We start from the raw sequence: 24,403 nt of genomic DNA, 5'->3' as shown, positions 1-24,403 counted from the left end.
TCGCCTGCATCGAGAATTTTTTAATAACAAAATTTCAACCACTCGCCTGAACAAATTATTGGGACCATGTTCCCCAGATTGTGTCTAGTTTGAGGAATGAAAATCCGCTAGAAAAAAAAGGCAAATTTATTCAAAGGAAATACGTTTTAGTTTGTTTCGTAACTTAAAATATCGTCTGCCCTAATTAATTAGCATATTCGAGATCACCCCGTGAAACAATAAGATTGAATCTTAGTAAGTGAAAAACTCGTCAACAGAATCCAAAGTTATTCAAAACGTTCCATTTTTTTGTATGCGAGCCAATAATTTTTATAGAGCAGCTTCTTTATATCCCCGAAAGTCTTTCTTAACTTCATCCTTACGTTATATCTTCAAGTTTCTAAGGAGGTCAATGAAACCATTTTTGAAAAATATTTAAGAAAATAAAGTTTAAAAATTCAAAATAATTACTTTTATGAGTTAATTGATTTTTCTAACAGCCTCCACACCTAAAAAACATCCATACATTTGGTTTTGCGAGATAAAAAAATAAAAAGGAAACAAAGAAAATATTTTACGAGCACCAAATTTGGCCAAAACTTAATAGTGAAAATATAGGTATGTGTGGCTCAATGTAAGGACAACCAATGTCAATATTTTATAAGATTTTTATAATCATCCAAAAAGGACCCCAGTATCTTAAGGGGTTGCATCATTTTCTCTAATATATTGCACATTGTTGGAGTAATATATACATTGTGGAAGTAATAAATATCAACTTCAACAATGAGTGAACACTATTTCTAAAAATGATTTTTCAAAAACTAATGCACTTATTTTGTCAAGTTTCGCACACTTCATCCAGATGAAATTGAATAATTATTGAACGAATGTTAGATTTATAAATATATTTGTATTAAGTGCAAATTACTGTATAAGGTCTAAATTTAATCAAAAAATTTAATTCCTCCTCATACAATTCCAGCCAAAAATTTAATTATTTCTTTCTTCCTTATTGAGGAAAAAAAAAAAAAGCTTAATTGAATATATACAGGGTATCTGCTACATTTTAGATTTTCAAATTCATGACTAATTCCAAGAATTTTTCATGACTTAACGAAGTTACTATTTTCTCCGACAAGAGCACAATAAATTTAAAAAAGCTTTATAACATTAATTGAAATGATAGGTATAGCCAAAACTGTTATACTCTGCATCTTCATATCATAGATTTTAATTTTAAAAAAACAGAGTAAAGAAAGAGTTTAAGCAATAAAAAAAAAGGAAAAAATACAAAAGCAAAAAAATTTTCTTCTTCTTTTCTTTCTGCAGAATTATATTCTAAAGATACTTTTCTTGTTCTTAGGAAAGGAAAGAAATACTCCTGATTTTTCTGTTCTCATTTCGAAATAAAAAAATTCGCCAATGACAGGCTTGCTTCAGCTAGAATTTTAAATTGATAAAATAAAAAAAATAATAATAAAATTCTGAAATCACAGAAGTTTAAAAGATAATTTGTTTCAGAAATGTCTTTTCTTTCATTTTTTGAAAGAACACCATAATTTTTTTAAAGAACATGATAAAAACATTTTATATTTTAATAAAACAAGATTGTGAGTGGGGATTTTGTTACAAATTCAGATATTCGGTACACCATGAAATTGGAGGGGGGATTCCACTTTAAAAATTAGATTTTTTGGCAACCTAAATCCACGACTTTTCATGATTTTTTTACAAAAATTTTGTTCAATACTGAAATTCATGACTTTCCAGGTGCGCAGATACCCTGTATATATAATGAATTAGAAGAATTCAAATGTGATTGGTGAATGTTTTTTTTTTTTTTAATGTTTATTTGTTCTACTGTAAGGACACTTTTTTAAGGGGTCCCTAAAAACAAGTTCTTTACAGTAAAATTTTCAAAATTTTTAGATGAAGGAAAAAGTGTTCAAAAGTCACTTTTTCATATGATATAAGCTTGAAAGCAGGAAAAAAAACATTTTTTTGTAATAAAGTGCTTCTTTTTCCTACTTCAAAACCCATGTAATAACTGAAAGGAATAAGCTCAATATCAGTGTTACCAAGCATATGTCAAGTCATTAATGCAAAAAAACTTGATCATTAATATTACAAAAATTTGACACTGGCTGTTCTTGCATAGATGAGAACATAAAAATCATCATACAGAAATAGAAAGAAATAATATAAAACATAAATGGAAAAACTGTTCAATTTAATTAGGAAAGGAATGTTTAAATTGAGAATAAGACTGACTAGTAAACAAAAATATTCTTTGGACATTTTTTTAAAACAATAGTTACAACTTATTTGTAAAATCATAAAATAAAACACATTTTTTACAACTTTATTCTTAATTTTATGAGCAAAATTTTGCAAAACAAGCAAATTTAAATAAAATATAAATTTTAAATTTTAAAAAAATTTCAATTATTTACGGCAAGTATAAGAAAGACAGTCATGTTAACAACAATTAAGTCACAGAAACAATATAATAGTTAATTTTAGAAAAATATAACTATAGAGATCTTTTAAATAAGGCAGCATAAGTGCTTGAGGATATCAAATTTCTAAACTATAGCCTTATTAAAACTTAATAAGTGAATTTTTTTAAAAATAAATACATAAATGAAGAAAATTTTATGTTACGGTCAGTGTAATTAATAAAATTAATATTGATAATTACTGGTTATCATAAATCATAACTAAGTAAGTCAGTAAAAGTTAAAAATCAAACAGAATTTATCACATTTACTGCTTATTATTAATAATTACCAATTAAATTTGGTCAATGTAAAAATTTTGAATGCATTCTTCATAGTTATTATTAATAATCCTTAGTTATTATAAATAAAAGTCAGATTTATTACTTTCTTTAACCGTAACATATATACATAAAACTTACCTAAAAATAACATTAAAACTGAATTATAAGATTTCCACATTTAAATATAATAACAGATATTCCAGCTTTTATTATTCAAAACAAGATAACATTGAAAAATGAACATGAACTATCATTAAATTTTTTAAGATATGCATTAGAAAAATTAGGTAGAAAAAAGTTTATGGTCGGTGAAACACTCCTTCGAAAATATACAATGTAGGCTTACAATTATTTTTAAAATATTAACAACATTATCCTTCCACTCTGATTCGACAGAACAATAAATTTAAATAACAAAATCATAGTAAAATCAGCTCGCATTACATTTGATATTAAAAAGGAAAACAAATTCTAATGAAACACATATAAAATAAATTAATCATTCCTTTTGTTGTGCAATAGATAGCAAAGAGTGGAAAGGCAGTTTTTAGGAATTAAATTTTTTATGAAAGGGTTGTTTCTATAAATTTGAATTTTGTGAATAGGCCTGGATTGATCTCGAACATAAATGTTTGATTGACAGAAGTAATTGGATGGAGAAAAAAAATTGAGCATTTACTGTACCTATATTTGAGAATGGGTCTGAATTAAAATATTATGAATACATTAAAATACTTATGTCATGTTAACTTATGCTTTAAAATGTTTATTGTGAGAAAAAAAACGTGTCAGTATCATAAAATGAAATTTGCTTTAGCAATATCTTGAAGTTGAAAACAGTTGATTTCTTATCACAAGAAGCTAAAAACAATATTACCAAAAGAAAATAAACCTATAGGGACAAAAAATGGCAAACCTATGGCACAGGTGCCACTTTGGGGGCACACATGAAGTTCATATTATTTTTTAAAATTTAATTACATTTATAAAAGCAGGGGTGATTGTGAACCCAACTAAAAAATCCTGAAAATTTCTTGAGTAAAATCATTAATGACCATTTCAAAAAGTTAATGACTTTATAAATTTAAGTCATTGATATTTTCAAAACATGAAATTCTAAATAAATTATAAGCAGCATAATTTAAATGAATAATTATGTATAAGTTTACTTTTTATCTCTAATCACAATTATTATTCTAACAGAAAAAATATTTACAAATGAAAAATATGCCAAGTATAAATTCTAGTTCTAATATTTCTAAATAAAATATATAAGAATTTTTATACATAAATGTTATTGATGATTTCTTGAAACTTCTGGACCTTGGGTTTCCCAATCGGGATTAACAAATAAATTGGGAAATCCGGATTTTTCTCAGAGCACAATCATCTCTGTTAAAGTCAACATTTAAAAAAAAAGAAAAAGATTTGAATACCATGAAAGGCAGAAAAAAGAAAGCAAAGTTGCCTCCACTTCACCTCTATCGAAGTTCATGCCATTGAGTAGTTGCAAACACTTTAAGCTTTATAAGTTTTGAAATTTTAATATCTAAATTTAAAAATAAATTATAGACACATTTACAAAGTCAAATATAAAGTAAATTAGCAAAAAGCCTACTAATATTATACAATAAAAAGAGGGGGGGGAAAGGCTTATAAAATATTGAATGTGATAACAAGTCAAAGACGTCATGCGTTAATCTAAAGTTTGATAAAACTGTTTATATAAGCAAAGTTATAAAAGCATTGTCAAAATTTTTCACAATATGTAAAATGTCTCTTTTTACAACATGAAAGTAGATTTAAATTTGAGCAAGTATCTCATTATCAGAAGAAAAAAAAACAGAATTGTGAGTTAGTTTAAAGATGACAATAAAAAATAAAATGAATCATATAGCTTAATTTCAGTTTTACATGCTTTCAACCAAATATTCTGTATATAACCTATATTTTATGATTTTTCTAAAATCATAAAAAGAAAAGAGGAAAAAAAAACTAGTAGCTATTTTGTCTCCTCCTTATCAGAAGGAAGACTACTCTTCCCATTAAATATATAATTCCAAAAAAAAAAAAAAAATTATCGAAGACTGCAAAAATATGAAGATTGAATACCAGCAAATTATGTCTTGGATGTGGCAGCAAAAGTTTATAGCAAACAGTTTAAGCCTACTGTTGCTCATAAAAATAATCAATTCAAAAGTTCCTGATTCAACAAACACTTATAGCACTGTATATGAATAAAAGAAGAAAAAAAATCAATTAAAACATGCATATACAGGTAAAAAAAAAATTAAGTAAGATATACATAAATCTAAAAACTACATTTCTATTAATAAACTATAGCTGCAATGCATACTATCTTCCATGCAGTAGGTTAGTGCAATTTAAGTATTTGAAATACGTAAAATACATTTAATGATTTTCTAATTAATCATAAGACAATCTAAAAAAAATGATTCATTTATTTTAAATAATTTATCATGAAAAGCATTAAACACAAATAGTATTATTTTACATTAAAAAAGAGGTATATTTTAGTTCATTATCGTCTACATCTCTCAGTTAAAATATATGTCCAAGTTGTCTGACATTTTATTTATAATCAATTTTGTTAAAGATTATAAATAAGTTTATAATGAGAAATTAATTATAATGAAAATGGTTACCTATATTATAAATGAGATTTTTATAAGATAAAACATATATTATAAAACAAAATATATTATAAAATAAAATAGCTTAAGAGTAATTGTCATTACTGAAAAGATTTTTAGTTTCACTCAGAAATAGTTTTTATTAAACTTAGCTTTTTCTACTTTTTATCAGAGAACTGCATTTGCACATCAGGTTTTAATTTCATCTTTAAACATATTTTTTTATAATTAAGTAAGAAAAACAACATAAAAATTACACTATTTAAAAAGGAAGATTTGATATGTTGATAGCACATATATAAAACATTTCCTTTGTCACAACCTGCTTTTACACAAATCAAAAGATGATACAAATTACAGATGATATATTTTACTTCAAATCGCTATTTTATAGAAGAATAAAATACTTTATGTGTATAAAATTGGCAACGATAGGGACATCCTATGATAAATGTACAAATAATACATAACGTAATACACAGTCTTGCTTTAAACAAATTTTAATACAGTCTTTTAGATCTGTCTTGACTTCTCTGAAAAACAATCACACCACCTATAATGCAAACACATATTCCTAAAAGAACACATACAATAATAAGGAAGAGTTTGAATCCGGACATTGCTGGAGGCTGATCATCAATGTGATCTCTTGGAGGGGCAAAAAACGAAGCTTTAGGAGAAATTTTTGACCGATCTTCTTCGTCTTTATAGTCAGGAATTTCTAATTCATATAAACGAATAGATATAATGTCGTGATTGTCAGACAAGTCACCAGTCGTTGCAGTACCTCCAAAAAAATAACCGGTCGGTAGTTTGACACCTTCGACAGAAAAACATTCCTTCCACGCATTTTTACCTTCTACATCTGTCGAAACAGTCAAAACATCTCTCTCGTATCGAATGGACAAATGAGAATCGTGTTCGGAATTCCGAAACTTAGATTCACATCCGGCTAATTCAGTATGTGTACCATCTCTATCATGATCATAGTGCAGTGTACCGTTATTCACCATAGCAGATATATATGGATGCCCGTGACTATGGGCTCCTTGATTAGCATAGGTATCAAGAAATATTCCAAGACCATCGAAATAGTCTTGATTTCCAAATACTGGTCCTGCTACTAATGATTGTTTCGTATACCAAATTGCCATTCCATCACCATATAAATCTTTACCTTTCCCATGTACTTTAAAATGAATTTGAAGCTCCCAATTCCTGACTGTACAGGGAATATTGTTCCATACAGCACCGGATTTACTTTGCAAATCGGGAGTGAGTCGAATATAATTATTTGTGATCATCGTACTTCCACTGAAATCCCAGTATGGAATAGAAACACCAGAAGCTTGATAAGGCCTCACAACTGAATGTTCACGCTTGATATAATCATTTGTATTCCACACCGCCAAAGAATTCATCGCATTAAAAAGAACGAGAATAACTTGAAAGCACAGCATTTTCATAGTGCCAGAAAAATTTGACTTCATAGTATGTAAGAAAAAAATCTATAAAAATTGCTTTGTTAAAACACGCAATTAGCAAATTTAAAATATCATCAACAGTTATATTCACCTTAGTCACGGTAAGTCACGATTTTACAGCTCGTGAAATCTTACAGATGTTTTTAAGATAATATTTTTGTAGCTTATAGCTCAGTAATATCTTTTTTGTTCCGATATGGAATTTGTTACCGGCTTTTGGCAGTTTGTAGTCATTTGTGATGTGAATGGATTGAGTGTTTATAAAACCGCGAAAGCTGAGAAAATCTAATATAAAAGGTATTTCTGTGTTTATTTTATCTTTCTGTTAAAATTTTACGTTTTGCTATTTTTTCTAAATTCATCTTTTTTTTTGTACAATAATTATAAAATCTGATTCAACTGAAAAAAATTTTGTTTGACAGTCTCTGTAGAAATGTGCATACAAATTGGAATTGTTACTGATTTGTAATCAAGCCTTCGTGTATCCTAATTAAACTCATAACATATTTTATTTTAATGAATTCTGACTTACAATGATTTTATATCATAGTTGGTAAAGTATTTAATGAAATGCGTTTAGCTTTCTATAGAGAGCGATAAAATTAATAGGGAACTCCGTTAATGTGTAGATAACCAAGTTAGTGTTAAATTTAGATATTTTCTTGTATTATAAATGTAATCCAAGAAAACTTTTCGGTGATAAATATCGATAAGATAATATGTAAATTCATGTTTGTGAAAGAATCGGAATCTTTTTATATTTGTTTCTTCGCTCGCCTTTTTAAATTTAACAAGGAATTTAAATTAATTTAACAACAATTTACAGAAGGAATAAATTTTTATCATGATGGCAATAATTATTGGTGTATACTTTTATTTCTTATTATTTTCTAATTAAATAAAATTTTGAAGCTATTTTTTTCATCTGTATAAATTTATAATTTAAGTTAAACTGGATAATAAGTGGAAATTTGGGGATATACTAGTGTTATTTATTTTTAGACTTAGATTATAATTTATATCTTTTATTATATTTTAAAGGGTTTTAAATGCAGTAAGACTTTTAGCAATAGGTAAGGATTCAAATCAGGGGTCTATCCAAGCCAAATTTACAAGGTACCGTTAAGCGGTCCTTTCACAAATTCAACTTTTGGAAAAACGGTAGTTTAACAAAATGCTTTTTCTTAAAATTTTATTTTTATGTCTCGTAAGAAGCGATAAATCCGTATTTTTGTGTTGATTTTTTAATATAATTTTTAATTTTCTCAAATTTTGTCTAAATTTTCACAAAATAGATACCTTTCCAGTGGTCTGTCCAGGCTGAATTTACTACCGTTTAGCGGTACCTTCACAAATTCAACTTTAGGAAAAACGGTAGTTTCACAAATTCCATTTTAGGAAAAATGGTAGTTTCACAAAATACTTTTTCTAAAAATTTTATTTTTGTATCCCTTAAGAAACGATAAATCCATATTTCTGTGTTGATTTCTTAATATAATTTTTAATTTTTCACAAATTATGTCTAAATTTTCACAAAATAGGTACCTCTCAAAAAAACCTAGACAGACCCCTGGAAATAAATGTACAAAAAAATAGTGTAGTTCCGTTTGTTAAAGATGGAAAGTCATTTCATTTGTTCTAATGTGTTGACAATAGCAAAATGTATAATTTAGAATAAAGTAAAACTAATAATTATGCTATGCTGTATAATTCATAGTTATGAATTTTTTTAACTAATGTACATTAACGTCTTCTTTTTAAAATGAAAATAAGACATGTATATCTTTAAGCAGAGTTCTCCTTTGGAATAAAAAAAGTAAAGGGCGCTTCCTCTCTGAAAAGGGCTCTTGGATTTTTGAAAGAAGCTTAAAACAGTAAAACACTTAGCACAGTAAAAATTTATCCAAATTTCTAGTATTCTGTAATGACTAAAGTTTATTCTCAAAAATTTTTAAATAATTCTCTTATACTATATTATAAGTATATTTCAAAAAGTAATTTTCTCTCATAATTAAAACAGAAGAAAAATTTGTAGTTTATAAAAATAATTAATGGCGTGATAAAAAGCAATCCGTGTGCATATTTATTTTTTCTTTACAAAAAGGGTAAACTAACAAAAAATGGTTAATTGATAATGATTTTGAAAGATTTTTTTTTTTTTATAATTAAACTGAAAATTATGAGAAAATGAACATCTAAATATGCATTGTTTTTACAAAAAAGGTATTTGTTTAAAAAATTTAAAATCGTTAAGAAAGTTTATTAATGTCTCCTGAAAAAAGTTTAATCAGTAACCACTTTAATTTAACCACTTGAGAATAATAATGACCAAGTAAATATTTGTAATATTAATCTAAATTAAACCTATAAACACAGATAATTTTACCAGTGTGTAATTATTTCAAAGGCAAATTAATTATTTTCAAAGTGGAATATGAATAAAAAGACAGTGTTTTTAAGGGATTGTAGCTTATTTTTATAATAAGGGCAAAGAAGATGAATTTATTGGGATCAAAGGGCATGCAGGGCAGCTGCCCTTAAAAAAAATGCTTAAAACTGCTTTAAATCTTTCCAAGTTTTTGCTCATTTCTATTTTTAAAAATTCGTATTGAACAAAAGCTGTATTTTGATTTAATCAGCCCTAGGTATGCTTCGCAGAGGTGCTCTGATTGTCTTTGAAGGCTGTGATCGTGTTGGAAAATCGACACACACTAAATTGCTCTCTGATGCTCTAAAAGAAGATGATATTAAAGTAGAAACACTACAGTTTCCAGGTATCTCACTTGTTTTAATAGATTTTATTTCAATTAAAATCTATCATTGCAAATCTATATGTTTTTTCTCAATTGAGCTTTGCTCGATATTTCATAGTTTTATATTTTAAACTAATGAGTAATACTTAATAAAGATTGTTTATATTAAGAATAATCAAGAACTTTTCTTTCTAAGATAAAAAAATAAGAAAATTTTAACTTCTTGAATTTGCATTTTGTAAGTTAAAAATTATTATTTCAGCTTTTTTCTTTTTTTTTCTTCAAAAATTACTTGATTGTAGTTTGAAAGACAGATATAATTTTTTTTTTATTCTTGTTATTTAGTGCTTAGCTATTTTTGTTTGGAAGATAAGGGGTTGTATAGTTTGTCCACAGTGAGAACTCCCCCTGCCACAAAGTCTGAGGCCGTCAGTTGCTATGGAAACAAGAACAGTGCACTTAAGGGAGGGTAGCGTCTCTTCATTCTAGGGCTATCACAATAGACTGAAGAAAAATATCCCCTTTCTCTTGCTGGCCTCAGCCCAAAACCTATCCTGAACTGTGACCCCACACCCCTATTTGAAATAGTTATACCTCAATAACATAGTCACCACCACGGATCCAGACGTATGGCTGAAGGAGTTTTTACTTTAGACAAACTATATATTAACCATTAAATGAATGCATTTCTTCCTGCAGCTGCATATTGTGCACTCCCTAATAAAAAAATTTACAGTTATATGTTGTAATCTTTGAATCAACAATCTTGATAAATTTGTATAGTAAGCATTGATGGGCAATTTAAATATGGTTTTTGAAGTGAATTGATGTTCACAGTTAATTAAGGATGTTATATTCACTTATGGAACCTTGTAAATTCAAGCCCAACTCAATAATATTAGGGATTTAATTTAAAGTAGTAGAATGATTTCATTTTCATGAGTATTACTAATGAAACTGACAAACTCTTGTATTACATAGCGATAGACTACAAAAAATGCACCATGTTTTGTTGAACAACAGTGAAAGTTTATATGTAGTACATTATTTTACACAAGAAATATTTTATGCCTATTCAAGCGAGGAACAGTACACATTCAATATCCATATCTAAATCATGAATATTTGTTAATATCTGTATGAAAAGCAAGTGCTCAAAACAACTGAGGTTTGTTATAATCAAAGATTGAGTTAAGAGGATCGCAAAATATGCCCTTATAGATAGCAGTGTTGGGCTATAAATATCAAAGAAGTCTATTTCTATAACATGTAATCATTCTCATATTTTTTTGTGACAATGCACTATGACTTAATAAAACTTTTCTGTAATTTTTAAAGTTTTTTCAATTACCTAACCTTGAGTCAATTACCTAATTTGACTGTTCTTTCATTCCTATAGCTCTTTGATCTTCTCAATGTATTATTTTGAGTTCAAATCTTGCTTATAATAAACTAAGCCTTATGAGCATGTTTGTTCAACTATTTATTCGCCGTTACTCATCCTTATTATTCTATAGATCGATCTACTGTTATTGGAGGTATTATCAACAAATATCTCACTGGATCTGAAGAAATAGAAGACCATGCAGTTCATCTCCTTTTCTCTGCCAATAGATGGGAAGCAGTGTATGCTATATTTTTATTCATATTTTGAAATCAAATTTAACAAATGTTTTTTAAATACTTAGTTAAAGTAATTAACATTATTTTTCTTCTCCAATTGAAATAAGTGTTGCATCTTGGGCAAAAACCAGTTTTCAGAGTTAAGACTTAAATATTGTTATTTTTAATTCAATTTACAATTATTTTTAATTCAATCATATGATTTAATTAATTAATGATTTAATTATGATAAACTGATTATTATGATTGATTATAAAATGATTTATTTATGATGGACATTAATTTAACTAGCAAAATCAATATAAAAATTTAAAAATATTTGATATTTAATATTTTAAAATTCTTTTCAAGGAATAAAAATATTTAATATTTTAATTCCTTGAAAAGATAATGTAATAAGTTTTTTTTTTTTTTGTCTATTTCCATGAATTTTTGGAAGCATTTTATTTCATGACATTTTCATATACATATGAATGAATCCCAGATCTTTCATTTAATAAGTTTGAATCTATCTATTCCAATTTTTACCTATTTCAAAAAATTTCAATAAGAGAAACTTTAACTTGAATCAAAGACTTTGTAAATTATTTGCATCTGCACAATTGAAGTTTCTTGTCATAAAAATGTTTTTAGCCCTATTCGTCTTCCAAGGGCTGTAAATATAGTTGCTAAACTATTTTTATTCTAGTGGCAGGATGTGTAGCATTTTTAAAAAGTGTTTAAAGGTGCTTATTTTTGTTTTTTAAAAACCTTTAAAGGTGCTTTTTTTATTGGGTGTTTTTAAAAGGTGCTTAATTTTCCCCTTTTCAAATTGAGATTTTTTCCTTTACCATGTTGATTTTCTCTATGAATTATGCAAAAAAAAAAAGTTCACATTGTTCTATTCAACCCCAGTCTATTTTGGCATATTGTATTGTCAGTCCCCAGCATATGAAAACACTATTCATTTTACATGATTCAAAATTTCGTGATTTTTTACAATTGTCAAAAACAATGCCAAAAGGTTTGGTTTTTTTCCGTCATGATGGTTAAAACAAGATGAAACCGTCAATTGTCACAAACTTTCCAATCCTGCCTAATTATGGTATTTTTTTAAAGTGCTTAAAAATATTTTTTGAGTGCTTAAAAGGTGCTTATTTTTTGTTGAATAATTTGGCTTGGCACCCTGAGTGGTGCTTAACTAATTAATGGAGTAGTACCTATTACCACTGTCAATTTAGCCTAACTGTATAAATATAGTCTTCTAACTGCCTTAATATAAAGTCATCTAAAAAGTTTGCATCGATTATTGCTGGGTGTGTGGCATGAGGAGGGGCATGAACTTTCCATGCAACTTAATAGTTTGGTGATCATTTTTATAATACCAAAATTATATGATAAGGCTTGAGATATTACCAATTTGATTTGTTTTGGAACAAACAGTGAAACGAAATTAAAACCATAAGTATTTGAATACGTATATGCTTATTTGTGGTATGTATATTATTAATATTTATTTACAATTTTTAGACCCAAAATGTTGCAACTGCTTAACTCTGGAGTGAATTTGATTGTAGATCGCTATGCTTATTCAGGAGTGGCTTTTTCTTATGCCAAAAAAGTATGATATTACTGTTATTTTGTTTAGTGTTTTTCTTCATCATAAATTTCTAGTTATTAATATAAACTTATTAATAAAATATATTTTAGTTGTAGAAAAAAATGGGTAAAATGATTTAAGAATTATAGTTATTGCATTATAAAAATCTGTGTATACAAAAGACATATCATTTATGAGTATGAATTCTTTGTCACATCTTTTTATTACAAAATATGCAGTTTAATGCAATACAGTGTTAATAGTTTCAAATACATTAAAAGTTGTATCAATTTTAAGCTAGACAGAGATAGTAAAACGCCTAACTTTACCTTGGTTCATTTCTAACTTTACCTAGGTTTCGTTTTCCAGAAATTTTGTTTTGCATACAGTAAATTAAGCTCCGATGTGATTGAGGAAATGTCAAAATATATTTATTTTTTTTACTCACTCTATTGATAAGTTTTCTGATCTTAATTTCATGTTCTTGCATTATCAAGATACTCGGAAAATAGGACTAATGATCTTATTTTTTGATATTTAGGGTGTTTTTCGCTGCTCTTTTTCTAAGAAAAATTAGTTACTGTATTTGTTGATTGCTTTGACTATGAGGCATTTTTGAAAAGTAAAGATACAATGCTGCATACTCACTTGAAAAAAATTTGATTTAATGTACATTACAAATTACTTACTGGTGCATTTTCTATTTTTCGAGTCACTGCTGTTGTCAAAACATTTGTTATTTCTGGGTACAAGCTTTTGTAAGTCATAGAACTTTACTACCCATTGTTGGAACCACATTTCAGTTAACAACTTAAGTTTTGATCTCAACATCGTGAAAGTTCTGCCCTGCATTGTGAAAGTATGTGAAAGTCATTGGGTGCAGGATGGATGATCTAAAATTTTCCATTTGAAACCTTTGAGCAATGTTGTGGCTAGAAGCATTACGTGAGGACTAGCACAGTCATGCAAGGAGCAAACTTTGTTTCTCTGCCTCTGTGTTTGCTTTGAATTGTATGTCTTTTTCATGAAAAAAGCTAATTACAGAAAGCACTTTTTATCTAGCAGGAATTGACTCAGGCATTATAAAGATGTGTTTCTCGAACAGGACTCGTCATACAAATAATGAATGACCTTGAGGGAAATGCGAAGCGTCATAGCTTATAATCTGTTACCAGTAGGCTCACAGAAGCTTTCCATTTGTTGCTATCGGTGAAGTATCTTTAGTTTCCAAAAGTACTTCGTAAACTAAAAGAATTATCTAGACTTTAAAATGGATAAATAGCTTAATTATTTAAGAAAAAATTTACATAAGATCGCCTAGAGACTAAAATTATTTATATAAAAAAATTAATTTTAAAATTTTTTTACGAATTAAAATAGCATTTTAATAGCTTATTAAGAATTAAACATTTAATTCTCACTAAACTAATATTGCCATTTCATAATTCATATAGAGGGAGGAAGCTTGCCAAAGAAGGTTGAAGAAGCTACATTTCTGATTCTTATCTGGGATTTACCAGGTTTTAGCAATGTTAAAAACAAAAACATATAATGTTGCTTTCTCAAGTAATTTGTTGGTCAAAGACATTTTCTGTAAGAATATATGAACACAGCCCTAATTCTAGTGTTTCAATTGTCAGACACTTTTTGAACTATTTGTCTGTACTTATTTTGTGCTAATAAAATTTTTAATACTCTCTTAGGGTTTAAGTTTCTCTTGGTGTAAACAATCAGATGTAGGATTGCCAAAGCCAGATTTAGTACTGTACCTTGATTTGCCTTCAGAAGCAATGGCCAAGAGGAGTGGCTTTGGTGAAGAAAGGTATGAGAAGGGAGATTTTCAGAATGAAGTGAAGAAAGTATACGGACTTTTACGAGAAGACAACTGGAAGGTATGAATAAAAAGAACAAACAAAAATTCTTTATTTGGTATTAATACTATTTATTTTATTATGGTTATGTAATTAAAAAGTGGCATATCTCTGCAGTTTTTAGCTTGAATGTATGTTCCAATCATCCTATTAAAAAATTAAGTATAATTTGTATCCCTAAGTTCCGTACTGGATTGATGGTAAAGATGGTCCAAGTAGAACACCAAAGTCAAGCATCACTGGCTGCAATTAGTAAACGGGTGGGTGACCACTTTGATCAGCCTACGTAGGGACCGAGGGCATGCGGTATCGGTCCTTGTTAAACTATTCTACCGTAAAGTGCTCGACTTCACACGCAGGTCATTGGGCTACCAAGGCACAGAGGCGACCCCTTCTGCAGAGGATCAAAATTGTGATGGCATGTCTTGGGATCATCCTCGAGATGGTTCCTGGACCATTGCCAATACCCCATTGCAAGATGCTCATTAGCTTTTAATTGGTCAATGATGCCGAATCTTCATTTTTAAAAGGCCGAGGCTTATGATGTCTCACCCTTTGGTTTATACAAAAAAAAGTTACTAACAAGGATTCTTACAGAAGTTGAGTCATTGCTCTGGCACAACACTCTGTTGAGTGTAATTATGATTATGAAATTCTTTTCTTTCATGAAATCATTTGTACTTTACTCATGTGTCACAATCGTCAAATAAATATATATTTATGAAAGCTTCGTTTTGAGTTCTGTCACTACACAGGTTCACTCTGCTATTTATCCATTTATTTAATGATGTTGTCCATACCCATCCATCATGAGTTACGGACCCAGAAGATTTGAAAACAAAGAGCAGCATTGTGAAACCAAAGCTGAAATAGCCGGCGGTAGAGATATTGAACAGGAAACTAAGTTTCGATTTCCTGTAACCGTGCTGACTCCCTTGATGGGGGTCGGCTGTCTGAGCCATCATGGAATGATGGTTTTTCTGGAAGCTGAGAAGTGATTATTTAAACAATCAATTTGTAAAGAACAGAAACTGAGTGCTTAAGTTTTATTGAACTTCAATTCATTGGGGGAAAAGCATGGCTGAAAAGATAGACGAAACGTGAATGTCAATGAAGTCCTTGTCGCAGTACTCACCAGTATGTGGATGTTCGAGGCGGCATTTGTAGATGGGTTTCTTTGTCAAAGGATCATGTCTTCTACACAGTGTGAGATAGAAACTGGAGATGTGCTCTTCTGTAGTGAATTTCGTTTCAAATCCTTAAAGATTTATAGTTAAACTTACAGTTGTGTAATTCAACTTTCTTGAAGGATTGCATTATTTTTTTGAACTTTGCCGTTTTTATAAAAGACTTGAAATATGTATAGTTCTGGAAACTTGAACTTTTTATTCTACATTTTTAAGACATAATATACTTTTTTAAGACATACAAGTGAACTTTGAATATTGTAATAACAGTGAGAGATAATAAGGCAGGTAAATAGTAAATGTTTTAAGTTTTAGATCTTGAATAGCAAAAGTATTTTGAATTTTTAATAATGTGCTATTTTTGAAGTTTAAGGTGTAAGTAAAACTTTTTGTATTTTGAACATTTACTAGAACGTAATTTTAATAATGCTGTTTTAATTATAAACTTGCATAAATTTAATGTTTAATAAAGTATTACTAGATTAAATTTGAAAGTTTAATGTTTTGAAGATACTAGGGAAATTTAAACTTGAAAATTGAGAGTTGGGAAGTAATTTAGATTGAACTTTTAAATTTAAAGTTTGATATTTATTTCTGGTTAAACTTGAATATGCATTAGTATGTTATAATGAGTACATCAATTTAACAAATGATATTGATGCCAATATTAAATTTTAGAAATAAAAGTTTTGTGATAAAGTAGAGTTTAAATGATTTTCGAAAAAAATATTTAGTTATATTTTTCTTCTATTAAATCATTTGTGCTTTATTTACGCGTCACAATTGTCAAATAAATATCTATTTCTGAAAGAGCTTCGTTTTCCTGAGAGCTGCCACTATATTTAGATAATGATGTTGTGAAGTAAACAAGGCCTATAAGATTAACATGTTCAATGCCCGATCACGCATTAACGCAGGACAATATTCTTTCCTACAGTTTGTGTCTATAAAACAGATTTAGTGTTAGCATCAAATTCTTTTTGCAGAAAATACGCATTTTTCATGATAACGTCATATTGTTTATTAAAATAAGATTGTAAAATTTAAAAACTAAAATAGTTGCTAAAATATGAAAATTCAACTTTCATTTTATTCTTGTATGTTACCATTTTTCAATGATATAGTATTACCACCTGCAATCAGTTAACGTTAAACCTCCTTCCAACTTTCATTTATTCTAATTCAACTATCATTTTATTGTATATTACCATTTTTCAATGATATGGTATTATCTCCTGCACTCAGTTAACATTAAATGTCCTACCAAGTTTTGATAGAAAAAAATTATGTGAATAGTATAAAACTAATAAACCAGAATTAAGTCAAATTTTCATAACTTAAGAACTTTAATAACATACTTTTAATAACTTACCTTTAGGCATGTGATTCTTTCCCTAATTCGTGGAATTTCGCAAATCAATAATTTATATTCTGACAAAATTTTGATCTAAAATTTAAATTTCATAACTTAGGCAAAATCTAGCGACCGAGACATTTATTTTCATTTAGCCAGCACTCTCTGTTTTCTTCCTCATTCATGCACCATGAATTTTTAACGCAGAATTGTTAAAGACGAACACAACTTCATATAAACTTTAAGAACATGAGACTGAAATATCTTTGTCCAGATTGAATGAACTACTGAGGTTAACACAAAAGTATAAAATTGATTATCTAACAAGTAATCCCGAAATGGCCAATATTTAATAAACTACAATTGGATCTAATGAATTTTTAATATATTACGACATGAAAATTTATCCTGATACACTAAAATTGTATTCTCATAATATAATAAAAATTTCAAATCACGCATTTAAGTAATCACTTTACAACACTCTATATACCTTCTTAAATCCGTGTTTCAATCTTATTTTTTCTTTAGTAATTAATGATATTGTTTCTCTCGTGATTTTTAAAATTCTGATTTATGTGCCCTATATTTTTCTGATAGATCCATTTTCTCCTTTCTTAAAAATGTATCATTTTCTTTGTTTACATTGCAAAGTGGTCAAAATTTTGATGGCAGATAAATTTTGTTTCTTACGATTAGGAAGCAATAGTAACTTGTATTATCAAAAAGGTGATAAATCATTAAGCTTACGTTTGATTACTTCTAGCTTGTGAACAGTGGTTGAAATTTTCATTGACTGTACCGTTACCCTTCAAACTTTGGCAAGGCTGTGAACTTTTAATTGAATTTTGGTAACGGTTACCCAGGTTCAAAAATAGACAAATAACTAATGAATTACATGAAACATTTAACCATTAAAATTAAATTTTATTATAACTATAAATTTTCAACAAACACAACTTCAATCATTTCCAGATGTCTTCATGCGCACTAAAATTTCCAATTTATACACTTTTAAATTTCCAAATTGTTATACTCAAGATAAAACTTTTCGATAAAAAGCACTTTTAAATTTCATATGCATAACATTAAATTAATTCACACTAAAAGAGACATTTACGAAATAAAAATACTAGCTCATTCTAAATTTACAAAAACATTTAAACTTTAAGTCCTTGTATTCCTACAGCAGATAATTAAAATTAAATATCCAAGGCTCATCTTAAAATAGGTATCTTAACACCGGATAGAAATAATTTAAAATACGGAATAAAATGCTCTTCTAAAAAGTTACTAAAAAGGTAAGAAATTAGAGTTTATAAATACAAAAGGAACTTGCAGATCACCTTCTGGAACGCCGACCGGGATTGCAGCTAGACTTATGGACTAGGAGAACTTCGACTTTCCGACCGCCATTCAGTTCTTTAGAAACATTCGATTTTCTGCCGAGGAACGCTCAATTCTTGCCAACCGTCTTGAACTTAGCGACTTTCAGTCTATCACTTCCCGTCAACTATTCTGAGGCTTCAGATCAACTTTCTTCCAGACAACAGCTCATCCGACCAATGTTGCGTACTTAGTCGCGGCATCCAGAGACTCTTTCTAAACATCAACCTTTCAGCATTTCAGCCTAGATCAACTCACTCCGAGACTCCAGCTATATCTAAACTCATTCTCGATGATACCGGCTCAGAACACACTTCTAGCAGCCATGATAGATCCTGTCAGCGGTGATGTTTCAACCCAACATTCCATCGGGCACGATCCGCACTCCCGTTGTCCTGCTTTTTCAGCCACTCTTCACGCCTCTTATACTTTTTTCATCAAGGCGAAATAATCCATACTGACCTGTTTACTCGCTCAAAAGTCATCACGCATCCAGTGGACGTCAGAACAAAAAAAAAGATCCATATGAAAAACCAGCTACAAACCACTAATACGCCATAAAAGTGATAATCCAATCCTCTTTAAATGTTAATACAATTTATATCCACAATCTACCCCAAAAATCCCATTTTAAAAGGATCAATAAAAATTTCTAATGAAATATCATAATTTTGATTGCATTTAAATTTTATCATAGTGGTGCCATCTATTGAAAAATAACTCTTCTTTGAAAAGTATTGATACAAAAAAAAAACTCCAATAAATTCCTATTTATTCCATGACCATCAGAGGGCAAAAAATTATCCAGCATAAATTCTTGATTGTAGTAGAAAACAATTGTCTTCATCCAATACAGAGCTCCACTTAAAGTTAAAATTTAAGTGCTCTAATTAATATGAACATGGTCAAAATTTAAATCAAGTGTGAATTCCCTTTAGCAATAAGCATAATTCCACTCTCTTACATATGAAAATGTAATTATTTTTTAAAAACTTTGGTTAATTATATTTGCTAAATTCATTTTTTTCTTCATATTATAATATTACAAGTTTTTAAGTGATTTCATAAATGAAATAATATTTAATAAAATATTTATAGTATGTATTTATTATGAATCTTTTAGGAAACATTATCAATACTATTTCATAAAAGTAATTTCTAATAAACTAACGTATTGCATTTTTATTTTTTAGGTTATCAGTACAGACAGAGAATTAAGTGAAGTTCAAGAAGAAATAAAAACTTTAGTTAAGCAAACTATAAATAATTCTGCTCGTTCCACATACGATACTCTTTGGACTGATAATTTTGAGACATATGTCTGATCTCACATATTTTTGAGCCTGGATTTTATATTCAAACTACCATTGATCTTTAGACTGAACAATAAGACTGCTTTTTATACTGTGACATTTCCACTATTTATAACATTTCATATCATTAGTTTTTATCTTGTCCTTATTTTGTAGGGTTTTTTAAATCTATTGAACTTAAGTTTCTTCCTTTTAAGCAAGTATTCATACTATTAATTTCATTTAAACATATGTTTTTATTTTATTTGTCTATTATACTCTTATAATTTTTTTAGACGTAGTTATGTGAATCACATTCAACCTGTGTTATGTGCTACATATTTTTATTTTACGAAAAATGCTTCTAGAAGTTAGTTCTGCAAATCATCTGTAAATAGTGTTAGTTTTCTTTTGTGTTTATTTATTAGCATTTATTCACATTTTTTATTTTATTTGCATAAACTGACATTTATATTAGAAATTGTTCTAGACTGCCAAGATTAGTTTTTATTAAAGAAATTGAATTTATTTTTATTTTTCAAATTTAAAAACTATTTGACTCCTTAAATCTAATTTGCAGAAAGTTTTTTCTTTTCTTTAATGGATGCTATAGTAATTCATTAACAGAATTCTTAGTTTTTATTAATGAGCTTGGGCAGTTTAGTTTCATACATAGTTTGACTACTTAACATAGTTTATTAACTTAATTCAAAACATTCTATACATATATTTTTTTAAAGAAGCATATTGTGAAATCTTAATTGAATGTTTTATGCTATTGATAAAAAAACAAAATATTATTTTGATCTGTTTTCTACATAAATAAATTTCAAATCAAATAATACCTACCTTATCCTTAATGTTGCAGAATGCTTTAAAGGTACTGAATATTAATTTACTTAGCTCATAACACTTCTCTCTCTCTTTTTCAAATCATGTTTAATTTATTCACTTTTTATTATAAAAATGTCTGCTAAACTCTAAAAAAATTAAACTTCTCAATACACTTTAAAAATATTAGGGGTTAAATCATAAAACTTAAATTCAGTAAAATAATAACATTGCATAACTGTTTCCTTCTTTAGAACGCTGATGTCACGATTAAAGATGAGTTACAATTATTTGCGAAGAAAACAACCAATTATATTCAGAATTACAAATATTAAGAACTTGCATTAAATTCAGAATTTAACTTTTAAATATTGGTGTAATTTTTGCAACACAAACAAGATCATAGATTACTAATCATTTGTATTTTTAATTTAATGTTACAACCTTTTTGTATATAAATATGCAAACTAGTTGTAATATTTTAATCATTTTTGTTTTGTATATGCTCGTTTGTCATGCAAAGGTGCAGGCATTGTGTATATATATATTATTATATACACTTATATTTTTTAAATATACCACCACTTTTTGGTGCATATAGGATCAAGTCAGTGCCGTCTTTACGCGGGGGCCCCAGGCACTCATTTATTATTTGAGGATTGCAATTGATTAGAATTTCAATTTTTTTCAAAAATTATGCATAGTTTAAAAATGCTTTTTTTTTAAATGTTCATTGAGTTTTTGGGGCAATCAAAATGTGTTTAAATTTTTTGAAATTATCTTAAAAGTTGCTTTATTTCATGCATGTGAAGCTTGATTTCAAACAATATGACATGTTATAGAGGCACAAAACAATTATGTGCCCGGGGGCGGGGGGACTACATGCTATTAAGACAGCTCTGGATCAAGTGCATTGTGTGCAGACCTATCATTTACTTTCCTAAGCACCCTATTTCCACTTTTTCAGTTATATGCTTCTTTACGATTGTTAGGGGCTTTTTTACATTAACCTTCATATTTATTGTATATTTAAAATTTTATTTATTTATATACTATTATTGCTCATCAGCGATTATTTAGCAGTGTGTATATTAATTGCAGCTGCCATATTTGCTTCATATGTAAGATGCTCCCCAATTGGAAGCAAAAGTCATGCGTTTACCCTTAGACTGTCACACCATTCGAAAGTTACATTCTGGTTTCATCTCCTAGAAAAAGGGCTACTCTATATTATAAGAGAGAGAAACTGTGTGATGTGGATAAAAATTTACACATTTACTAAAGTAAGAGGTTTATTAGAGGTAGATATTGATTTGATATTTGATTTGACCACCAAGATGAATTCTAATAGACTAATGTCATTTCTAACTGATGATAATTTTAACTTCTATGATATTGTGATGTGTGTGCTAATGATATGTGACTTTTTATAATGATAAAAGGCTTATAATTGTGAATTGCATATTCCTGCTTTTTTAATGCTGAGGAAAACTTTTTGTAATAAAAGTTAAGGCAATTATGACCTATGCATCGGTTTTATTTCTAAAGCGGCTTTTTTGTTACACACAGAAAGAGAAAAAAACTTGCTCCTGATTTAAGAAAAAAAAAAATTATATACAAGTTGAAGTTTGATGGTATGATTTTGTAATGATGGTAAAGCTGGCTACAGAATTTTATTTATGTGCAATGTTAAAAATACATTTTTGGAATAAAGTTGAAATGTGTTTTTATTTAAAAAATCTTTGTAAATTTCATTTGGTCGTGGTTATTTACATTATATAATGTAATTACACATATTGCTCTTAATGCTACATAAACCTATTTTGTGATAATTGTGTTAAATTTAAATTACGTATTAGTACAAATCTAGTACTTATTGTCATTATTCATTCAAAATTGCTCATAGTAAATAATAGTTTTCTACTTAAGTTTGTAATTTTTATGCATATTTTGCTTATATAAATCATTTTTACTTATGCATTTTGTGTGTGTTATTTTTATTTATGCTTTTAGTATGTGTTATCTTTTGAAAAAGTAAAATCTAACTTGTTTCTAATTTCATTACCTCTTAATGTTAACTAAGAAAGTTTTTGTTATTTTGTCTAAAAGTATCACCCAGCGGATTTCAAGTCTCATAATTTTTAATAATGTTTATTTTTTACTCCCCTGCATGTTCAATCAGTACAATTGGCCAGAATATGATTACTTTGGACAAGTGTCCTGATACTTACTGTGGTCGAGTGGAGAAATATTAGAGGGCCTGTGGTCTAATGACCTAGTAGCCAAACAATTGACATTTCATTAATAAATAAAATTTAAAAAAATAGGAATAAACATCTAAACATTTGTTTAAAAAAAAAAAAGACTCTTTGTGACTTTTAATTGAATTAATTCAAAAAATACAAATTATCACCAGTGAAAACAATTTATACAGCAATATTAATATTATATGAGATAATTTATTTAGGATATGATGATATTTTAATGAAATCATATAAATTACTAAATTTTGAATACTTACTATTGTCACCCTTTCTTAAGAATGACTAACTGCAATACATATTATTTTGACCATCAGAAAGACACTTATTTACTATGCATGATAAAAAGTAAAAATGCATAAATTGTTACTAATTAAAAAAAAAAAAGAATAAGTTGTACGCAATGCAGAGAAATTGAGATAGAATTCAACTTCCAATTAATAAAAATTAGAAATTTCATTTGTTTTTAACATAATATCCCCAGCAGCAAAATAACTTGGGAACTCATTAGGCCAATATTCACCAATCTCGGCTCAACTAGGTTTTAAATGGCCATTATTTTGCCAATACTAGACCGATATAGAAATGTCCGATTCACCCGATATTTTATAGCCATTATTCAGTCAATGTTTACCCTACATAAAATTACCAAATTCACCCAATATTTTATTTTCCTAATATCGGCCCTATATTTTAAAGCAGTTATTCAGCCTATATCAGTTCGATATAGAAGTGTCAGACTCGACCAATGTTTCTCAGCCAATATAGACCATAGATAAAATTGTACGATTCACCCGATATTTGAAAGCCGTTATATAGTAAATGTGGGCCCTTTTATAGAATACTTCGATTCATCCAATAAAGACCCTATTTGAAATTATCAAACTGACCCGATATTTTATAGCTGTCACTCAACCAATATAGGCCATATATAGAATTGTTCGATTCACTCGATATTTTAGAGCCACTATTTAGCCAAAGTTTTTCATTGCTGTGCTCTTTCGCCAATATCGGCTCTATACAGATTTGTTAAGTTCACCCGATATTTTATAGCCGTTAAATAAAACCTAAAAGGTAACGCTTTTCTCTAAAATCATACTTAGTTGATTTCAAATCTCATGGGCTGATAGCCATAAATATAACTCTAGTGCTACTTTTACAATAAAATCAAAACATGCAGTACTCTTGGTAACTCGATTTTTTACCACCAGAATTTATAATTTTGACCAAGGTAAATGTTTTATTTTATAACCGCCGACCCAATTCTTGGTTTACGACTACCAATGTTCAACTCCGTAGACTTGTAATTTTGAACCTAATCCAGAAGATAGGGAACTCATGGATCAAGTATTGGGAGAAATTTG

General features: G+C 28.3%; 2 protein-coding genes across 3 annotated transcripts; one reads left to right on the top strand and one right to left on the bottom strand.

Annotated features, from left to right (window-relative positions):
- Window positions 1-2,195: 2,195 nt before the first annotated feature.
- LOC107441574 (vesicular integral-membrane protein VIP36) lies at window positions 2,196-7,038 on the bottom strand. Its single transcript, XM_016054890.4, has one exon. It carries the CDS (start codon window positions 6,906-6,908, stop codon window positions 5,919-5,921), a length of 990 nt encoding a protein of 329 aa, XP_015910376.1. The 5' UTR covers window positions 6,909-7,038; the 3' UTR covers window positions 2,196-5,918.
- Window positions 7,039-7,074: 36 nt separating this feature from the next.
- LOC107441575 (thymidylate kinase) lies at window positions 7,075-22,758 on the top strand. 2 transcript variants are annotated; one of them, XM_016054891.2, is made up of 6 exons: window positions 7,075-7,199; window positions 9,542-9,676; window positions 11,173-11,281; window positions 12,788-12,878; window positions 14,561-14,749; window positions 19,849-22,758. In XM_016054891.2, the coding sequence occupies exons 2-6, from the start codon at window positions 9,550-9,552 to the stop codon at window positions 19,978-19,980; spliced, it is 648 nt and encodes a 215-aa protein (XP_015910377.1). In that variant the 5' UTR covers window positions 7,075-7,199; window positions 9,542-9,549; the 3' UTR covers window positions 19,981-22,758. The 2 variants fall into 2 exon arrangements, with proteins under 2 accessions (XP_015910377.1, XP_042897047.1); XM_043041113.2 differs by lacking the exon at window positions 7,075-7,199 and adding an exon at window positions 7,429-7,539.
- The last annotated feature ends 1,645 nt before the right edge of the window (window positions 22,759-24,403 follow it).

This window comes from Parasteatoda tepidariorum, chromosome 2 (assembly GCF_043381705.1).
Source record: "Parasteatoda tepidariorum isolate YZ-2023 chromosome 2, CAS_Ptep_4.0, whole genome shotgun sequence".
Taxonomy (NCBI): Eukaryota; Metazoa; Arthropoda; class Arachnida; order Araneae; family Theridiidae; genus Parasteatoda; species Parasteatoda tepidariorum.
The sequence above is the reverse complement of the archived record's forward strand: the minus strand, read 5'-3'. Positions and strand labels throughout refer to the sequence as shown.

Excerpts from the sequence above, each read along its gene's own strand:
- LOC107441574 (XM_016054890.4), bottom strand. The coding sequence starts at position 6,908 with ATGAAGTCAAATTTTTCTGGCACTATGAAAATGCTGTGCTTTCAAGTT.
- LOC107441575 (XM_016054891.2), top strand. The coding sequence starts at position 9,550 with ATGCTTCGCAGAGGTGCTCTGATTGTCTTTGAAGGCTGTGATCGTGTT. Across the intron at positions 11,282-12,787 it reads GCCAATAGATGGGAAGCAGT|ACCCAAAATGTTGCAACTGC; the intron begins GTATGCTATATT and ends TACAATTTTTAG. Across the intron at positions 12,879-14,560 it reads CTTTTTCTTATGCCAAAAAA|GGTTTAAGTTTCTCTTGGTG; the intron begins GTATGATATTAC and ends ATACTCTCTTAG.